Source organism: Cydia fagiglandana, chromosome 10 (genome assembly GCF_963556715.1).
Source record: "Cydia fagiglandana chromosome 10, ilCydFagi1.1, whole genome shotgun sequence".
Lineage (NCBI taxonomy): Eukaryota > Metazoa > Arthropoda > Insecta > Lepidoptera > Tortricidae > Cydia > Cydia fagiglandana.
The window spans coordinates 12,609,937-12,630,708 of record NC_085941.1 but is presented as its reverse complement, the minus strand read 5'-3'; the positions used below and the strand labels follow the sequence as shown (position 1 = coordinate 12,630,708).

General features: G+C 38.0%; 1 protein-coding gene across 7 annotated transcripts in view; it reads right to left on the bottom strand.

The window, feature by feature from the left end:
* Positions 1-1,727: 1,727 nt before the first annotated feature.
* Positions 1,728-20,772, bottom strand: part of LOC134667896 (protein unc-13 homolog 4B) — a 56,466-nt gene continuing 37,421 nt past the window's right edge. For 4 of the 7 annotated variants that reach the window (XM_063525300.1, XM_063525299.1, XM_063525296.1 and 1 more), the window contains exons 2-17: positions 20,223-20,270; positions 19,720-19,879; positions 19,392-19,571; positions 18,749-18,950; positions 17,873-18,302; positions 17,300-17,557; positions 16,361-16,652; positions 14,942-15,174; positions 14,284-14,374; positions 12,539-12,748; positions 11,971-12,063; positions 11,774-11,848; positions 10,386-10,692; positions 8,327-8,450; positions 7,489-7,682; positions 1,728-4,006 (exon numbers count right to left, since the gene is read on the bottom strand). In XM_063525300.1, the coding sequence (XP_063381370.1) occupies positions 3,894-4,006; positions 7,489-7,682; positions 8,327-8,450; positions 10,386-10,692; positions 11,774-11,848; positions 11,971-12,063; positions 12,539-12,748; positions 14,284-14,374; positions 14,942-15,174; positions 16,361-16,652; positions 17,300-17,557; positions 17,873-18,302; positions 18,749-18,950; positions 19,392-19,571; positions 19,720-19,879; positions 20,223-20,266 (3,006 nt within the window). In that variant the 5' untranslated portion in view covers positions 20,267-20,270 and the 3' untranslated portion in view covers positions 1,728-3,893. The remainder of the gene's footprint in view (positions 4,007-7,488; positions 7,683-8,326; positions 8,451-10,385; positions 10,693-11,773; positions 11,849-11,970; positions 12,064-12,538; positions 12,749-14,283; positions 14,375-14,941; positions 15,175-16,360; positions 16,653-17,299; positions 17,558-17,872; positions 18,303-18,748; positions 18,951-19,391; positions 19,572-19,719; positions 19,880-20,222; positions 20,271-20,772) is intronic. The other 3 variants (XM_063525298.1, XM_063525301.1, XM_063525302.1) reach the window with 3 other exon arrangements.

The window sequence follows — 20,772 nt, the reverse complement described above, 5'->3', positions numbered from 1 at the left end:
ATATATATTTTTATGTCCCTAAATATTAAATACTATCCGGAAATTTTGACATTATTAAATTTCCAGACAATAAATGGCTTGAATACCCAAGAATCCACGTAGGCGGACCCCGGGTCCTCGCGCCCCGCGCGGGGGCACAGCCGGGATTGACGCCAGGATGATGATGACCCAACAATCCACGTCCCGTGTATAAAAAACACACGCGAGGTTCACCTAGCCTCGAGGTCACGATTCACTGGTTTGACATAGTTGGACGCGCAGCGCTCGCACATCTCATAAGAACTACGGCCTGTTTCCACCGCCAACCGTTACTTGGAGCCCTTTGTGCGATGACATTTTAATTAATTTCAATTTAATTGTGCGTGACGCGTACGACAAATCGGAAGAATAAAGGGATTTAATTTCCTGAAGCTCGGTTTAAGTCGCTTTGAATTAATAAGGTATTCGGCTTTGCTTCGAGATTCGAGACGGGAAGAGAGCTAAACTTGGTTGATTTTATCATAACTTTTCCGTCGGTACAGTCATCTGCAATAATATTCGGTAGTAGTACAACTTATAAGATAGATCTATTTGTAGAGCCATAAGGGCATAATATACATACCTATGTGTATACAAATACAAATCATTTATTGTCAGATAGTGAGTAATGGAAATTATGTTTATGTTACATAAAGTGCATCACAATCACAAAAAAAAATATTCAAAATAGTGTATGTAAGGGCATATATACTCACGTACTGTGGTGTACCGATTTGCTCTAAGGCCAAGTATAACGACAACATTTTAAGATATTCAGAGCTTAACCTAATTATATTCTGAAAATTGCAAACACCTAAACGCAGAAGTTCCAAACAAGCTGACTTATACTTTATAAAACCACTTTTATAAATAAGTTTATCATTTCCAAGTTCGCATCGTACATAAGAATGGACCCTGATAGTACTCACTCCCCAGTGGCTTATTGCTCACTTTATATGCATGAGGCAATATCCCGTAGTGGTATACCTTGGTCCGGTGCCGCCTTAATTAATTTTCCATAAACTCCATATGTAAATACGTAATTATGTTTACGACCAGTCGTTTAATAGGTACATTGTAAGTTACAAACCAGGTCTAAAATACTAAGATGCCACCGGTTTTTTATTGTTTGTAGGTACAATCAACAACACGACTATCTACCTGAACATTCCTAAACCTCATTACATTGTGTTAAGGTCTTCGATTGGGCACTACTTCGTATTTTCGTTTAAGGTCTTATGTCCATACAATGTCGCGGGCTGGTAAGCGCCGTTCGCAAATTAACACATTCACTGCCCCCGACGCCCATGTGCGTCCACCATCATACAAGTTTGTTCCTAGGCCACGCCCCCTGGCAGTGAATGCGTTAAATTATAATGTATTGTCTGGATAGACAGATTCAGCGACGGAACGGAAAATTATATAGACGAAGCTCTTAGTAAGTACATTTTGGACTTCAAAAAACTGTTTACATGACTGGTAGTACTCATACATATGACGATGATGACTCACAAGGACTAAACCGAATCAGAATCAGAATCAGAATCAGAATGCAAACCTACTAGTCCTGAAGAAATGTCAAGATCATTCACTAGATAACGAATATTTCCACAAACATACCTACGTGACACTACACTTCAAGCACGTAAAACGCCTTATTAGGATGGAGGATGCAGAATGGAACAACGATAGGTAATTAAACCACAAAATAAGTAAATACAATTTTATTGGCATTTCTTTTATATCAAAATAAAGATATTACAAAAAAACAATAAATATTCTGCATATAGAGCGAAGTAAAACCAAAAAAAATAAAAAGAAAATATGCCTTTTCAGTGAGTAGACGCATAGAAATAAAGTAAGGCACATCTCTTTATCACAGAACATAGCCGCTACTAAAACTATTGTATTCTATAAAAGTATTAGTACAAAAGTTTCTACATTTCGATCGTCGAAAGCAAAATTGAGTTTGTGCACGAGCTCAGACGATTTTTTTGACTAAAAAAGCGAGAGGGTATGTTCGTCGCTGTAAAGGGTTTAAAAAACCTACAATTCCCCGGAGCTCATGCGCAGCCTATAGGATTCTACTTGTTAACACTTAGATACATGCACCCTTATCGCATTCGTACAATTTACATACACAATAAAAAAAAATGTCGTCGTATCTGCCAAATGCGCCATATCGATTTGAGTGAATTGAACTGTAAGAATCTTGTCTTAAGTACGACAAAAGCGACAACACAACGCGATCTAGCGATAGGTAACGACAATATGGCAAACATCTAAGGACCTACCACAGAAACGAAAAATCGAAATTTCGTTATTTACGTCTCCTATTCATTCTTATTCTTATTCTTCTTATCCGTTCTTGGTTCCGATAGAGGTAGAGCCTCTGTGATCAGTTAAATCAATTTTTGTCAAGCACATTTATTTGGTAAAGCCGACAACCTTATTTAATTGGCTTTGTTTTAATAATATTAGTAATAGGTATTAAAGGGACATATACATACCTTTAGTAAAATTATGCAAAGAAGTTTTTAGAGCACCGTACAAAACTTTGTTCACGGTGCTCTTATGGGATCACTTCGGTCTTGTTTTATTTATTGCTTCAAGTAGGTAGCTTATTTACTTTAACGATATAAATAAATAGTTTAGGGCATCTTCCTATCTTCTTATATACCTAACATCTAAACTGATTACACATCAAGACTAAAACTTAATTTTCATTTAGCGAGTAATTAAATCCCATATCATTTCTCAACAGGAGTAGGTTTTTTCGTTAATACTTTACCTACTCAAGAAGAAAGGAATAAACATTACAACGGGGACCTATACAGAAGGCCAATCTAAAAAAAGATATCCCAAATCCACAGTTCAAACAGAGATTCCGAGCCAAAATTATTAAATGCTCTTTTCAAACGCTTTAAAGTTACATACCTACATACTTAATTTAAGACATAATAAGACAATATATCAGTCTATAGAACACACGTGTATCTATATCGCTTATGAAAAATATTGCGGACAAATATTTAGATTCGCATAAAGATGAAATAATTAAAACGAGTAAAAACAATCCAGCTAAACATTTTCTTCAACTAACAAATTACGTGTACTATGTCATTATTGTCACAAATAATTGAGAAACACTATTTATTATGTACTCATTTTAAAACTGAACTGCTACACTGTGCTCCTATCACTTAAATCTCTCGAATAAATCAACCTATTTTTAACAGGATTGACGAGTGACTTAAGTGCTTCGTATAATTATTTTATTATATAGTTACTATAACGTTAGTCTCTACCTGATAGAATACAGCTGGCTTATGGAAAACTTGAGAAATATTAAATTAAGGAAGTATGATAAGTATAGTTATTGTTTTAAATCTGATACATAATTTTACAACAGTTTCATACGGCAATGGATTCGAGTAGGTACTACAAAATATCGCGTACTGTTAGCAATTAGCTTGAAAATATTTTATCAGCTACGTTCACTCCTGGCACTTTTAGTGAAATAGTTTTATTTAGGTATATTCATGATTACAAAATAAGGTCATTAAACTAAAGTGACAGCCATAATGTATCGTTATTTATAGTGTTTATCATTTGATATTGGAGTATCGATATACATATTATGTATAGGTACACGACTTGAAATTTCAGCGGTTAACCGCTACAATGGATGGTATATTGCTGCTGAATTTGAAATACCTCTACTTCTCATGTAATTGATTACATGGTTCAACGGTAATTAAATATTATTAGCGTGTTATAATAATCCATACGAATCCATAGCTCATAAACTAATAATGTTATTACCGTTTGAATAATTGAGTGGTATATTAGACAATTTAGAAGCAATAGTCTGTTCAGCTGAGCGAGAAGAACTGTTTGCCGGGCATCTTCTGCCGCTGTTTCTTGAGGAACTCCCGTGCTTGCTTGTCGCCCTGCCGCGATTCGAGCGCCTTTATCGCGTCCCCATCTGCAATAAAACGAAATTTTACGAAACGAAACAAAGAGAGGTCAAAAAAGGCGAGTGGCGTGAGTAACAATTTGAGGCGAAGCCGAAAATTGTTAATAAAGACGCCACGAGTATTTTTTGACTCAGTTAAACAACGTTGCTTACTTTTTACTTTTTCTACGACCAAGCACTTACTTTGAAATAAAATTGAAAATTTAACAAATCTTTTTAATTCAAGGAGTAGCAAAAATGGAGGGTACGGGCGGGAAAAGAATGAATGAATGAATGAAATTAAAAAAAACATGTCTATGGTTCACTTAATTGTCAGAGGTGACATTTAAAATAAGGTTGGCAACACTGTATTTCATTCAATATTTTTTAAGTGGTCATTACTCGAAGTATCGTAAAAACGCCAAAAAGATACTGCGTGTATGCACAAATTCTTTTTTGGGGAATAGACTAAAGATCTGTCTTGACAACTATAGTGCGTCAAGCAAATCTTGTCAGTAGCAATGTAAAGCAAACTAAAGTAGGGCAACACTCAAAGAGTAGTATTGCGCTAAGAAAAGCAGCAATGTACAATGTACATCGAACCAAAACTTTTTTTTCCGCTGAGCGCGCTCTGTTACGTACGTCAATTCAAATTGTCACTCGTGGATTCTCTATTGAAAATGTTTGAAATTTTTATTAAATGGTATAGACGGACAATTTAAAAGCGGTGTGTGGTGAATTTGAAGATCTCAAAATAAAATTAGAAGTGGAATATGCCGTTAAACAAGAATGTAATGAATAAAATCATTGCTTCAGCAGATAGATGTCCTATTGGATTTTAATATTTTATTAGATTTATCAGTTGGAACTGTAGGCATTGTAGGCACCTTAGCTTTGATTAAGCACAATTTTATTTAATATATTGGTATTTAATGGTGACACAGCAGAAATATCTCTTGAAATAGAATCGATTCAGAATGTAAACAAAGATGATGGCTGTCATTCGCGATCCACATTCCACAGATAAAACACAGATGACACGCGATTTTCGAATTATTCGAACACAGTGTTGCTAACCCGCGATTTTTCAAATTTGCCGCCGTTTGCTACTGACAAGATTTGCTTGACCCAGTATATAAGGTAGGGTTTTAAAGGTGTGTGCACGACCCATTAAATGACAAATAAAAGTACGGGAGTAGAAAAAAAGATTTTTCACATCGGCGACAGGTGATATTAGCAGTCGCTTTTCGGTGAGGCAAAACATTGTGTGCAAACCGGAGGAACTTAACCTCTGAATTGAAAAATTTAGATTTTAACTAGGGCTCCCGATATCCGTGCTACACGCCAACCCGTGTATCCGTGTTCTTAGCCCCGGCGGTGCTAAGGCTCCGAATTACACGAACCCGTCAAGATCCGTTCCCGTGTAGTGCGTTCGGCTCCGGATCTACGCTCGGCTCCGGAGCCGCGGACTTCGGCTTCGTTCGGGTATTGAATACACGGCGCCGGCGGACCGACTCCCCCGGCCGGTTCGAGTTTAAACAATATTTAAGAGGTGGTATTCTACTGGTGGATAATGTCTTAATTTATCTTGTGAAATATGGAGGTGTTGCTGAAATGTAATTTAGTTGGATTATATTAAATGAGACACCAATTGTATATTAAATGTTACTGCTTGTAAAGATGATTTAATAATGAGCATGTAGGTTTATTATAAATATTAAGATACTAGAGTCAGACCAAGAATAGTCTGCAGCGGATTTGATAGCCCACGCAGTAGAAGAGTTATTTTAAACGTCATACTTTGTAACGTGCATGAACTAAACATAATCTTAAACTCAACTAACACTTAAAATAATAAATACGTAAATAAGAACTGTAATCATAGGCTTACAATGTAGATTTAACCAAATCAATACGTTAATTTATGAAATGAACATATTGATTTGGTTAAATCTAAATTTTTTTTCAATCGCAATTTCTATGAAATTATTACGTATAAATGACACTTGCACTGCGTGGGCTATCAAATCCGCTGAAGACTTTTTTTTGTCCGACTCTAATTTTTTTTTCACATTCCCACTTATTACTTAGATAATTTATATTTCGTGTTAAGTTCATGGAAATGTACACGTGTAGATTAAGATAATAATGGTTTGCGGGCGGCACATGCAATAAAATAGCCGTGGCAATTTTGACACAGGTATTTTACCCGGCATACCTTTTGTTTGGAAAGTTAAAGAAGTAGCCGTGCTGTTTTACAAACAAGAATTGGATTTTTTCAGTTATGGATTTTTTAAGATTTTAGTTTGCCACTCAGTCGGTCAAAGTATCTAATCTTAGTTCAGCTATTTTCATTTAGTCATACCTAGTTGTTGCCGTTCTGTTTTTTTTTTCGTTTTGTTCCCCCCGCCCAGCAATTTTCATCGAAACCGTTAGAGCCATTTCCGAGATGCTCGAAAAATAGATAGAAATTTAAAAAATTTAAATGAAAGTTTATTGGTCACAATGGTTACAAGTCTGTTTAGTTAAATAGTACATTTAGTATTTGAATATAATGGAATTGCTCGTTTAAAGGTATAAGATTCTTTGGTTTTATAAAGAACGCGATCGATCGTCATCGTCACTATACGTCGAGAACGGGCCGGACCCGTGTGTAATGAATATCCGTGGATCCGGACACACGGGTAACACGGGTACACGGATCTTAATTACACGGATCCTAATTATCCGTTCCGAACGGGCCACAAATCCGGTTTCGTGTAGCACGAGAACGGGGCCCCGGCAACGGGTACCCGAAACCCGGACCCGACCGCGAGCCCTAATTTTAACTAGACGAAATTAATTAAATTTATTTTTAATTTTACACCTCGGCCTCGAAATGCCCGCCCCGAGCGTACCAACCGTACCCCTTGAGTTATCTAACTAAGAAAGTGACGAGGTTCTCCTTATCAAGACAGTCCGCATATCTGACCTTTTGACGATCAAAGACGTCAACTGTCTGAAGGGTGATATTGAGTTGTAGCCGCACAACATAATATCAACCTTCGTGCATTGCAAGAAGGTTCACGATAACGCGCCGCACACGACGTCCGCGGCATTCAAAGGGCTAAGCAATTCGAGCCTGTTATCGTACTTTAAAAGAAAATGTCTGGGAGACCGAGCTTTGCTCGGAAAACATATTAAAACACAAAAATGCGCGTTTCCCAGAGATAAAACTAGATCGATATCGCCCGCGAAAACCTCCATAAGTCTATATAGCAAATTTCATCGAAATCGTTAGAGCCGTTTCCGAGATCCCCGAAATATAATTATAAATAAATAAACAAGAATTACTCATGTTGCTGCAGACTGGTGATGGGCGCGGCGGTGTCGGGCACGTCGCCGCAGCCGAGGTAGGCCTCGCCCACGAACGTGTTCGACATACTGAACATGTCCTTGTCCTTGATCACGAAGTGCAGCAGCCCGTCGCGCACGCGGCGCTGCTCGTGGCTCAAGGGGCTGGAAATACTGACCTATGGCACTGGGCCTCGTGAGCGGCAAGTGCTGTTGCTGCAGACTGGTGATGGGCGCGGCGGTGTCGGGCACGTCGCCGAAGCCGAGGTAGGCCTCGCCCACGAACGTGTTCGACATACTGAACATGTCCTTGTCCTTGATCACGAAGTGCAGCAGCCCGTCGCGCACGCGCCGTTGCTCGTGGCTCAGGGGGCTGGAATAGTTATATGTACAGTTTATACAAACTGTAACGTCGTTTTATCCTTTTCTTACAAATAGATAAGTAAAAATGACAGATAAAGACTAACGATTATTAGCTAATTGAGGCGTTTATGAATAAGGGGGTAAATATACAATTTGTATGCACGGATGCTAAGCTAATAGTTTTGATAACTACGTAGTTGATGAAGTTGACGCTGTCTCAAACTGTAACATAAATATCTTTTAATAACTGTCTAGAGTCTGTTCGGAAAGAGAAGAATCGTGGAATGTATGGGGCCCAATGCATTCCATGATTCCACGACCATTCTATTTCCGCCGGCCTAGCCAAGGTTGCAATCAACGAAACAACGAAACGCATATTAGCGCTCTTCCATATTAGCGCGACAGTGACAGTTGCGTTTCGATCGCTACGGAGCATAAGCGACTGGCATCTTGGCTACGCGGCCAGACTACCTAATAAGGGCCACTTGCACCATTCCATTAACCCGTGGTTAAGCGGTTAAACCATTAACTTAATGTCAAATTGTACTGGTAACCATGGTAACTCCAGGTTTAACCGGTTAACCCCGGGTTGGTGGAATGGTGCAAGTGGGCCTAAGACTTTTACTGCATTTGTTTAAGTGGTCAGATACTAACATGAGGAACATTTCGTCGTACAGCGGGAAGAGATTCTTGTTATGCGTCTGGGTCTTGGGCTTCATCACGTTGGCGAACGAGTCCTCAGGCAGCAGCCCCACGCGCACGTACGAGTCACACAGACCTGCGATATAAAACGTACATTAGAAAACTAAGTATAACACTTTAAACTCTCGCGTTTTGTAACTACACATATTTAATTACACTTTGGAACATTCCACGGGCTGTCCCGTACAAACGCATTTTATTTCCTGTGTTACGACTTTTTTTTCGGAATTTAAAGCAGGCCATTATATTTCTGTGCATATTTTTGACCATTTGTCATAGAAAAGGAAACTCTTATACATACTCTTATACTCTTATAAATCTTCAGAAAATTCGCGTTTGTACGGGACAACCGGTAGTCAATTTCATGGAATGCTCAACGGTTTTAGTGGTGTTTTATTAATATCTCCGTTGACACTTGCTGGGATGTCAGTCTTTCCGTGACCACAGCTGGTGCAACTCAGCTGGAACGTCGGAATTTAAGGTCAACAATGAAATTATGTCGCGGTAATTAAATTCTACTATTAAAAAATTAAGAAATAAGTACCGTGGAATGGGGTTACTTTGAATCCTGGGTTTTCTTTGATAAAAACTTTACTTCGTGTTCAAACTCGAATATTACGCTTTCTGAACGCACCCTGTGGATTGTTTTTTTTACGGTTGGCAAGATTGAGCGTCACTGTCAGTTAGTGATTTGTGAAAAAAATTTAAAATTTAAAATATAAAATTAAAATATGCAAGTATCAGTTTTGTGTACTTTCAATAGCCTGTATAACTTCTAATGTACAATGTTCTATATAGCAAATACATACATTTGATGTAATCCATTGAATCAGGCATGTATCGGTCTATGACATCGATTCTTGTTGCAAATCATAATCATGGCGGCCATTTTAGTATCTCGGTTTTTGTGGCATGGGGTGTCATTGATCGCCTGTAAGGGTTTACTTTGATCACTGATCAATGACAACCGACGACATATAGTTTTTTTAGATTATTTAGATATTGAAGGTTTTTTAACAGATTTTTGTATTATTGTTTTAGAATAATGCCTATATAGGAACTACTCTGAAAAAGTTTTAAACCGGGCTGTGACAGAAGTGGTCGAAGGCAGGCCGTCGATATGCCAAGCATCCGTACATCATCGTATTGTTGTTACATAATGTTAACAAATTTTGATAAGATTTTATTGTTCAATTATACTTCTTACCTTAAATATGTAAAATATGAGACAATTTTGCAATAAAGTTGATTTTTTCCAAGCTAACCTTTTTTCTCTTTATCAAAGTAACCCCAAAGGCAATAAAATCCTTATAAATCCTAAACCTGCGAACAGATTTTTTTGTAATGTTTTGAAGTTTTAGTCCCTATAGGGGTTACTATCCAATTCCGACGAAAAAAGGGGGGTATCAAAGTAACCCCAAATTAAGTTTAAAGTTGATCACCACTTAGAATTTTTTTTCAAAGAGACCATAAGTATTTTAAAAAATATTGGTGAAATCGATAGAGGAGCTAAAACCGATATTGTCATTTTTTAAATTTATTTTTAGATTCCATATTCGGGGAGATAAATAAATATTAATTTTGAAATTGATCAAAGTAACCCCATTCCACGGTATCCGAGATTTAATAACGCCCTCTGCTACCTAGCGCTTAAACTACAGAACATGTAAGGAATTTTATGGGAGTGTGCGGTCCAACGGTATACGTAATATATCAATACGAATACACTAAGAAGTATGAACACAAGTCACTAGTTCCGCCATCTGCCACTTACCATTGGACATTTGTGAGCAGAGCGAGATGGAGAAACTAAAAGCAACGACCAGCCACGAAATTGCTTGAAAAATTAACTCTCGTGGGAAAATCCAAAAATACCGAACATGACTACTGGACTAAACGATTAAACCTGCTATGTAATTGATAAACTTAGATGGTATGATAGGCGTACCTAAACTTACACGATGATTAGATCAATTTTATGCTAAGTACTCGGAATATACTCATTACTCACCATTAGAATCTGTCGCCACCAAATTCCTGGCGTTCAAAATTTCTAACTTCAAATTGTCTTCAATAAACTGCGCTCTGACTGTGAGTATTCCCATCTTCGGTTCATTAATAGCTTGTTGCTCCTGCCACCGCTCCAAGTGGTACTGGTGTATCAGTTCTCTGGTCTCCATGCCGTGAAGTTTCAGTAAGTATTCTACGCGTTTTAGGGTCTCTGATGAGTATATGTCTTTGTTGTCTTGACGGAAGGATCGGATCATTATTTTGAGGCATTCGTGGAGATTGGAGAAAAAGCTGGGTGGTCTTCGTTTCTGAAATATTTTGAGCCGTTAGAGCTGTGTTATTAGAAACTAATAATTAATATTTTTAAGAAATAACAAATTTTAATTGTTTCTAGGGAGACAAGACGAAGTTAATAAAACTGGTTAACTTAGGTAGGTTGTCTTCTTTGTTGGATAAGAAATATTTACGTTAAATACTAATTAATTTTGTTAATATAAAATGTTTAATAGTTGTTACCAATATTTTAATATCTGCTCAAATAATGTTAAATTTAAAATGTAATGAATAGAAACATATACTCGTACAATACCTATTCCATCACCAAATTGGAAGCAATCGTGCAATTACTTTTATTAAAAATATAATATCGTGACTCCATGCAAAATAGGTAAATAGACATGCAATGTAACATTAATGAATCCTTAAAAATAACAAATACGATACGTAAATAGGAATCTTATTTCTTTAATAACTAGGTATTGTCACATCATAAAATCTAATACTAAAACTATCGCAAATGATTCCAACATTGAGAGGATAGAATATGCTATTCACAGTATACAATGGAAACATTCATAGAAACAATCACAAACGACAGGAGCCCAAATTAAGTTATAGGCTATGTTTGTTCAGACGAGGCGAGGAACATTACAAGCTTACATTTGTATAAAGCTGCGAATTCACTAGGGAACAAATATCCAAAGACTTGATTTGAACCGGCATTAAAGAAAATAACGTAAATGTTGTCAATGTTTTGCAACATCAAGCGAACTTACATGTGACTTCGCTTGATCTATAGTTTGAGAATCGTACACCTGAGGGCCTAGCCAAGATGACAATCGTTAATAGAAAACGCCCATCGAAACTTAAGTAAGCAAATAATGTAAAATATTCACGCGACTTTTCGTACCATCTGTCATCCCGATACACTTTTTCAATGTGCAATGGTCAACTTGGCTACACTTTTCGATACCGGTGTCGACAATACAACCGCTGTCCGCTAAACATTTGTCCTCTTGTGGATTCGAAGCTTAGATCTATACATTCAACACAAGTAACATAATATAAGGTAGGTACATGAACAAGGTGCTTTCTATGAACTATGTTTACCGCATCTAAATTGGCAGCAGCCGATTTGGTCAGGCGCCTCGGGTCGATATACCGAGTTATCTTTGCTTTTCGGTGCTATATCAAAACATAAAATAATTTAGAATAAACATTTTACACGTATAAATAAAATATAAACACTCTCAAACTGGGTGCACTGTCAAATATTGCAATAGCGTGTGGTAATATGCAATATTTACCCGGAAAAGGAGGTAGTTGCTATTGGGAGATACTTTGTTTTTGTCGAAATACCTACGCCTAAGCAAGCGGATACGGGTGGCGAGTTTCTCTTTCTACAATACAAAATTATAGTTTAGTTAGTGTAAGGAATGATAGAAATATTAATTACAACCAGGATCTGGTGAAAAAAGAACAACTTAATAGTTTTTAATAGATTAAGGCCCAGTTGCACCAACCACATTTGACAGACTGATCAACGTCAGCCGGCGCGCCCCGGCGCGCCACTATGAAATTTTCCATACATAAAAATTTAGCGAACTCTTTAACGATACGAACAGTTTGGTGCAACCGACCCTAAAAACAATAAAAAAGCGTTTCACTTGAATTACTCATACAATGCCGTCAAAGTTAAATATTTTCAAGCCATATTTTCAAATATTGAGACATCAAATCACGCTTTAATTTTTCCACCAGATCCTTCAATAACATTAAAATTAGTAAAAAGATAAAAATGATAAACGATAAGTTAATATTATATAACAGTTAGCAGTATTATACAAAGATAATGTTATATTTATAATGTCATACCTCTAAGTTGGCCTGTATCAACTCGTAGAGGACCTCTCCTAGTTGCTCCCACACGATGTCGAGGGTGCGCGAGAAGTTGTCGTTGTTGAGCTGCTGGTAGAGCGTGTCGAGGTTGGCCTCCAGGTAGCGCATGACGCGGTCCATGCTCGAGCAGTCCTGGTGGAGCAGCTCCGCGCCCTCCATTAGGAACCGGGTGATGGATGGCATCATCTGGAAATTACCAAGCATTTGTAAAGCAAAATGAAATAATTTCGTTTATTAATAATTTAGTTTGATTTAGGGTCGGTTGCACCAAACTGTTTTTATGTACATGGAATGTTTCATAGTAAAGGGCCGGGGCGCGCCGGCTGACGTTGATCAGTCTGTCAAATGTGGCTGGTGCAACTGGCCCTAAGTTAAATAATAGTACATTATTGTCGAGGCTCGGAAGTAGCTACTTGCAGGCTGAGGATTCGTTTCAAACGGACGACCTTGGGAGTCCGTTTAATTGAATCCGAAGCCAGCAAGTAGCCTTCCAGCCGAGTCATATATAGTGCTTTTCTCAAAAATGGTGCAAGAAACATAAATATCATAGAAATATTTTACAAAAGCAACGTTCTTACGTATATATTTTCACAGAGAATAGCCCTTGCCGCCTTTTTATGTTTTTAATAAATAAATAGAAGTGTATTTTTCTACCGAAAATACGCCAACCTATTTGAGACAGCTAAATAATCGCGGTACTAATCATCTGTTTGGCTGTTTAATGGGCCTGTGCCTTCATTTGAAATGGCCATTTGAACTTTTAAAAAGTTTGGAACTCGACAAATAATGGAATTTGTATGAAACATTGCAGTCCCAAAATTAGCGATGTGACGAGTCCACTTTTTTTCGATTCGAATCATTCGAATCGATTCGGCCACTGATCCGAGTTGAAATTCGAATTGACTCGACTCGACGGTTTGCGTGGTTCGCGACAAGGTCACGGGCCGCGGAGCCGCAAACGAGTCAAGCGGCAGTTGTTGTAAACAGAACCTTCAAGGCACCGAATTAAGGTTTATTTTTCAATGGCCATACTAGCAGTGAACTCGACTCGGGATGGCCAATCAAGCGGCAGTTGTTGTAAAAAGAACCTTCGGGCTACGGAATTAAGGTTTATTTTTGAATGGTCATAGTACCAGTCAACTCGGATTGAAACGGCGAATCAAGCGGCAGTTGTTGTAAAAAGAACCTTCGGGCTATCGAATTAAGGTTTATTTTTGAATGGCCTTAGCGTAGCGTTGACTCGGCTCGGAGAGTTGGTGATTCATTCGCCGAGTCAGCGGATCGGATACCAAGTTACCAGTCAGTTTAGTGGCCGAGTTGATTCGGATTACCAATAGTCTTGATTCGAATCAACTCATCTGTAGGTTGATTCGGATTATTCGAATCAGATAACTCGACTCGCCCATCGCTACCCAAAATCGGGACTGCAATGTTTTTAACTTTTTAATTTTTGACTGACCATAAACTCCGCGCTTCGCGACCTATTTTTTAGACGGCAAAGTCGACTTTGCCGTCCATTTGTGAGAAAAAGAGGGTTTCATTCATGTTTTTGTTTGGTCTTTATGCATCTAACACAGATATCTTTAGATAGTTTTTCCAGTTCATCGACTAACTTCCTATCAAAGGGCTCGTCTGCTCATTCAATTCAATGCTCATCAAAAAAACATTGTTTAAATGGCCTTATCAATCAAGACTCGTACTAGAAGCTACTATTAACTCACCTTTTTGACCATTATTTCCAGGATCTCCACAATTTTATTCTTTACTGTGTCGATAGCGTTGGCAATAACGCACTGCAAGGTGTCTTTGCATCTGTAAAATAAAAATTACTTTATTAAAATTCTAAACCCGATGTATTTACCGAAGTAATCAATTAAAAACGTCAACGTTAATCCTACATAATGGGTCAAACAGAAAACTGTGTTTCGTCTTTCCTGTAGACATAACACAAGTTAAGGTCTATAAAGGTTAATTTTCTTAAAGAGAAGAGGAGAGAAAAATTTACAGTTCGCGCGAACACACTAGTTTTCTCTCCTGTGGGCAATAGTTAACAGCTTGTGGACATGTGAGTAATGATTTTATTATAGTTCTCTAAATAAAAGGAGGACCTTTTCACGTGGATAAGGGTTAAATAAGAAAATTAACCTTTATAGCCCTTAACTCTTGTGTTATGTCTACAGGAAAGACGTAACACATTTTTCTGTTTGACCCTAATACGTAAAACATAAATGTCCTGCGTACGAACGATGGTGTGAGTACAATGGCACAAAATAAATATGTCAACTAAGACAAACTTTTCTGTTTGCGCAGCGGAAGTATTTACTACCTAGTAAACAAATTATTAACTTAATTTATAATTCCCATCTATATATTCCCCACCTTTGCGCTTCAACTGGAGATTTGCACTCGCACAGCCTCTGTATGATGTCGTCCATGCCCAACTCTTCCACGAAGGGTTCCAGACTCTGGCGCACGTAGTCGATGTTGTTAATGGCGACACACCACTCACTGGTGACCTCGAAGCGCTCCTCGAACACGGTGCTCACCCGGCCAGCGTTGTCCACGCGGCCCGACATGCGGTCAGAGTAGAACACGCAGCAACGGCATATGTCCTGGAAATTTATTAAATACACCATTTAAATATTTTAATTTATTTATTTAGAAATTTAATTCAGGCAACAAGGCCCTTACAAATACCTTACAGACTAACATACATAATGTATTTTATAAACTTAAAAGTAAACACTATTTAGTCGACAAAACGGCGCACCTATGTGCACCTAGTTATAGTTTTAATATTATTAAACATATTTTTAACTTTATCACTGTATGAAAGAGCGAATACCTCCTAACACAAGTGTCAAACTTAAAAGGAGGATCGACACTTAGGAAAAAACCTGATAAAAATAAACGAATTTTGATTTGGAATTTTTTTGTATAAAAAAACATTACAAATCAAACGCAAATAAACGTTATTGATTATTTATTATTCAAAATGTATTGATTTTCACTTCACTTAAATTAAAAGGCAATCCTACCAGTGAACATGAGGAAACAACTCAAAATTTGTGTCATATGACCTACTTGCCACTCTCGTAGATAAAAAGAATAAAGTGAGCATTTCCGAACTTGTGTGGTGGAAACTAATTAAGCTAATCCGTTTAATAAGCATTTATTTTGTCTTAACAACCACAAGTTACTTGTTTTATTTCTGTCATTAACTATTAAAAAAATCCGACGAATTAAGAACGGTTTATGCGTGGTTGGACTAAAAGTAAATATGGCGATGTATAAAAATGTCTACATATAAAATAAAAATTGGTCCGAGTATTAGAAAGCCAATACTTCAAAATGTTTAAGTCTTATCAAGTCGGAATATAAAAATGACTACTTTCAAAGTATACAAATGTCTAAGTCTTATCAAGTCGGAATATAAAAATGACTACTTTCTTTACATAGGTCCAGGATTATAATAATACATATACGGAACAAATTCATCCCCTCGTAAAATTATATACGCCTGAACTTATGTAAGTGGACATTTTTATACATCGTCATATTTACTTTTAGTCTAGTGCCGCAACATATTTATATTTGGTCTAATATACAGATGCACATTTTTATACTTCGTCGAAATTATATACGCACGAACTTATGCAAGTAGACATTTTTATAAATCGCCATAGTTACTTTTAGTCCAACGACGCATAAACCTTAAGAACCAAGAATGTTTTTTGAAGTCGGTTAAAAAGCCTACCAAGACATGAAAAGACAAGAGATAACTAAATTAAAACTCACATCAATAATCTTAGCCACAAACGTGTAGCTCCCTTCCACATCAGGCCACGCCAACTGAGTCCAGAAAATCTTTATCTGATAAAATATCTGCAGCGTATCCACAGCCGAACTGCTGTATTTCACGCTACTGTCAATGACAGTGAGTGGGTCCAAGTCCACGGCTTTCTCTATGCGAGTCAGGGCCTTGTAGGCGGCAATGTCGAGCCATTGGGCCACGCCACCAAAGAACCACCAGTGGAATTTGGATATGGCGTATGAGCTCCAGTCTGTTTCATTCAGTCCTTGGCCTAGTCTGTAAAATAAATTAATGTGTGTAAATATCAATAGCCTCCTAAGTCCTGAGTTCCTTTAAATAGAACAAATTAAAATCGAATTTTGAACTACAATGGAATAAAAGAAGGTTCGAAATTCAAAAATGCAAAATTGACTCTGGGTCTTAGGAGGTTAAATTAAAGAAAGGCAGTTTCGAGCGAGCAGAAGGCGCTAATGCAAAACATTCTATGTTCATCTAATCATTTGATATCATAAGACCCCAATACGTATGGCCAATATTCCAAATGTATCTAAATGTAAACCATTGTGATAATATAATTAATCGTAGTATCGACCATCGTAATACTTGTAAACACAAATTAGGAGTCTTAACACGGTTATACGTAATATGACATTATTATTCATTCAGCGTCACTTAAGGTCACAAGTAGTGTATGTAACTAATGTTTATACAAGCAGTACGTAAGGTACGATTGAAAACAAAGACAATGAATTCCTAATCTCATTTTTTCAATTAAATTTTCAAGAGTGCGTGATAGCATCATTATTGGCCACATCATGCTTGTTGCGGCGCTTGTGGGTTTATGGGATCCCGCATCGCCGTTGATGGCTATAAAGCCCTATAGGATTATTATTATACTGATGATAAAATAAATGAACACTTACATCAAAAACCTCTGCAGCGCCAGATACAGCTCAAACAAAGTGGTCCCCATGGCCAGCGGCTCGTCCTCCACGCGCGGGGCCCCCAGCCCCGTGGCGCCGTCGAGGCCCCCCGCGAGGTGCACGCTGCTCGTCGAGCCCTCGCTGTAGTTCAACCGCTTCAAGCTTTTACACACTTCTATTACTTCGGGCTCCACTAGAGATGCGATCTTGCTCTCGTATAGTCCGTAAAGCGCTTTGGAGTATGGGAAGTTCATAACTCTGGAAAATAAAAGGCTTGGTAAAAAGAAGTTTTCGGAAAAATTGCACGAGTCTTATCCATGGAACGCCACCGAATGAGGAAAAAAGCGCTTTGATCACTTCGATAAATCTTTTATTCGAACCGTAATGCCTCAATACCGCTCTCTAGTTACTACTGTTACTAGGTACTAGTCTAGTTTCAATAAAGTCCTCATTGATAGAGCAGAATCAAAAAAATAGACATCCTTTAGTTTTGGAAGCTAAACAATTTTGGTCTCTCCTTATATAAAAGTATTGCAGTTACACTGTAAGGCTTAAAAATTTCAAAATACTTACTCAATGAAAACTCTATCATGGTATTCAATAGCTCTCTGCAGATCAGAGCGCACGAGCTGAATCACCCTGATGAGATGCTGCAACCTTGACTCCTCCGTCTTATCCTTACACTCATTGTTGTCCAGAATATGCACGAACCAATCGGAAGCGCCTTGGATAGCCGCCTGGTTCAACACCTCATGAATCGTCAACCTTCCGTTATCGTTACTCCGCAACCAACCGTATACGTTACTAGGAAACAGATCAACGGAGTCAGGAACGTCTAACATGGACAATTTGTACAGTATTTTCATGACTTCTCTAAGTGTTTTCATGACGGTGTTGTCGCCAGCGGTCTTTTTCCTCAGCTTTCTGATTTGTCCGAAGCATGTCGGGAGCAGTTTTTTGGCGCCATCCCAGAATAGCTTGACGTCCTCTTCTTTTATGAGACCTGTAAGACACAAATATTGTCTTGAATAAGATTGTTTCTGAGTATTATAGTGTCGCCAACATCCTGACAAACAATCCTTATCTGGTCATAATCTGTTTAAGTTTTGCAAATATCCTAATCTTTCATGAGAGCTATAATCAGTACCAACATTATGCTACAAAAAATACTGTTGCATAAAAAAATGTTTTTAGCTGCTAACATAAAACAAATAATAATAAAATATGGTAACGGATTGTTCGAGTACATGTTCAATAGACCAGTGGGTCTTAGTGTCGGAAGATTTTATCTTTTTTTATTCGAAATATCTTACATTGCATTTGAACCAATACTGTAAGCTTGACCGGGTATAGTAGAGTACTACACTCGGTGGTAGAGGTGGTTTTTGGGTTGAATCCATTAATAGATCTCGGACACTACAAAGAAAATGGAATGCACAAAGGCCTCACCAGATTGTAAAGGCTTGGTGATCTTCTCCAACAGCATGTTGAAGAGAGCGAAGCTGAGCGGGTGGTCGACAGTAAGCGAGCAGTACACACTCCACTGCGCGAGCGCGTTCTCTGTGGGCGAGAGGCCACTTTGCGCCACATGCTGGGTTAAGATGGCCTCCGCGGGGCCGCTGAAGTTGCCGCACCACCAGTATGGGGCCACCTAAAAAAAGTTTATCCTCCTTGAGTCCTCTTAAAATGTCGAGATTTTTACAAACAAATGTTAACAAATGTATGTCCTCGCGTGTAACAGCAAAAGACGAAGACTTGCACGAATAGTACCTTTTCCGGAAGATACAAGGTACCTACTCGTAAACTCATAAGGTGAGTTAATGATCAGTACGTTGTGTTTATTACTTAGTTATAGTTCATTCTCAGTAAACTACAATAGTCAGCAGTTCCTGTAAGTATCTTGTCACACCAGTAACACAACAATCAGTCAAGTATCTACAAATTCCATTATAATAGAGAAGTCGGTGAAACGCCGCGCCCTGAACAAAAGAGGACACAGGCAACCACACCAATAAACTTCTGCGAGCCACACTTAGTGGCCATGGACAGGACAAGCTAATGTTCAGGAGCCCACCTTTGTATATGATTATACCTTGGAATTCTCCAGTTCATGGAGTAGCATGATCCTGAGCAGATGGCGGTGCTCCTGCGCCGCGACCTGGGAGTTCTTCTCGGAAGAGAAGTTAAGCCGGACCTTCACCACGCCCTGGCGCCGTAGCTTGCTCTTCTTGCTAAGGTTGAACCACATTGTCATACCACTTGCTGGGATCGACTGAAATTGACATTTGAACATATTAATTTGTCTGTGTTAATTTTTGCTTTGGAAATTGCTTTTTAAAATCAGGTATCTTTGTGCACAAAGAATAATGTCCCCTTCGATTTTTCGGACTAAGTTCATGAACAATAATTGTTGAACCTACCTTGAGGGGAATGTTAGCTGTGCCAATGAGTTCGTTGTCATGTTTGCCGTAGGAGGCGGTGATGGCTATCTCTTTCATCAGCTTCCGGAAGCCCTTCACCCCTTTCACTTCGAACATCTTGGTCATCTTCTCTTTTACTGTCTCAGCGGGGTCGAAATCCCTGTCAAAATGCAGTGTTACTTTAATACTCTTCCACGTTTAAATCACCAAATTAAATAAGTACGTAGTTTTGAACTAAATATAAGGTAGCTCTTCTTAAGGCAATATAACCAGCCGATCAGTGCCATAGTAGCTCAGAACGACTGGTGTGGATTGCTGAATGATTACACGATAAACTCTACACAAAGAGATTTTTAGTTTTATTTTTGTCTTAGGTCTGCATCAACAAAATGCATCTGAAGTCTGGCAATATTTTATTATTGTTTTAAAACAAATACGAGTACCTACGTAATTTAAACAAAAGAACATTTGTGACAATACTTTAATGACGTGTGAGAACTTACCAGACTTCTAAACAAAGAGAGTCCTCCTGAAGGTTTTCCCGCATCGGCCTGCCGACAAAATTTCTTAATTAACACATTTAAAATATTTAAACTAATTAATAAACCTAAATATGTTCACTCGTTAAAATAACGTCCATGGTTAAAACGGAAACGTTCCAAAGTTGAACATTTGTTTAATTTTTGGCAAGAGCAAGGCCGTTACGCATTCAGCGTGCGATCGTAAAATTACGTCTGTGATTGACCTACCTATTCGTACATTCCCAGTTAGCTAATAAGTATTTATTTAGTTGTTTCTGCAGCACTATTTACCTAAATCTTATCGAAATACGCATTCAGTTGCCGAGATAGGTGACCCTACACACACAGGGGTTTTTACGAGAGAGCTGGTGGTTCGGCAGCTGACTCTACGAGTACATGCAGCTGATTGTTGATAAATAATTCACAATTCTACGAATTAAGATTAATTAGTACCTAATTTTAAATATAAGCTTATGCCATTGCCATCCTGTCATATCTATTAACTACAAGTAACCATGTAAAATTAGATATT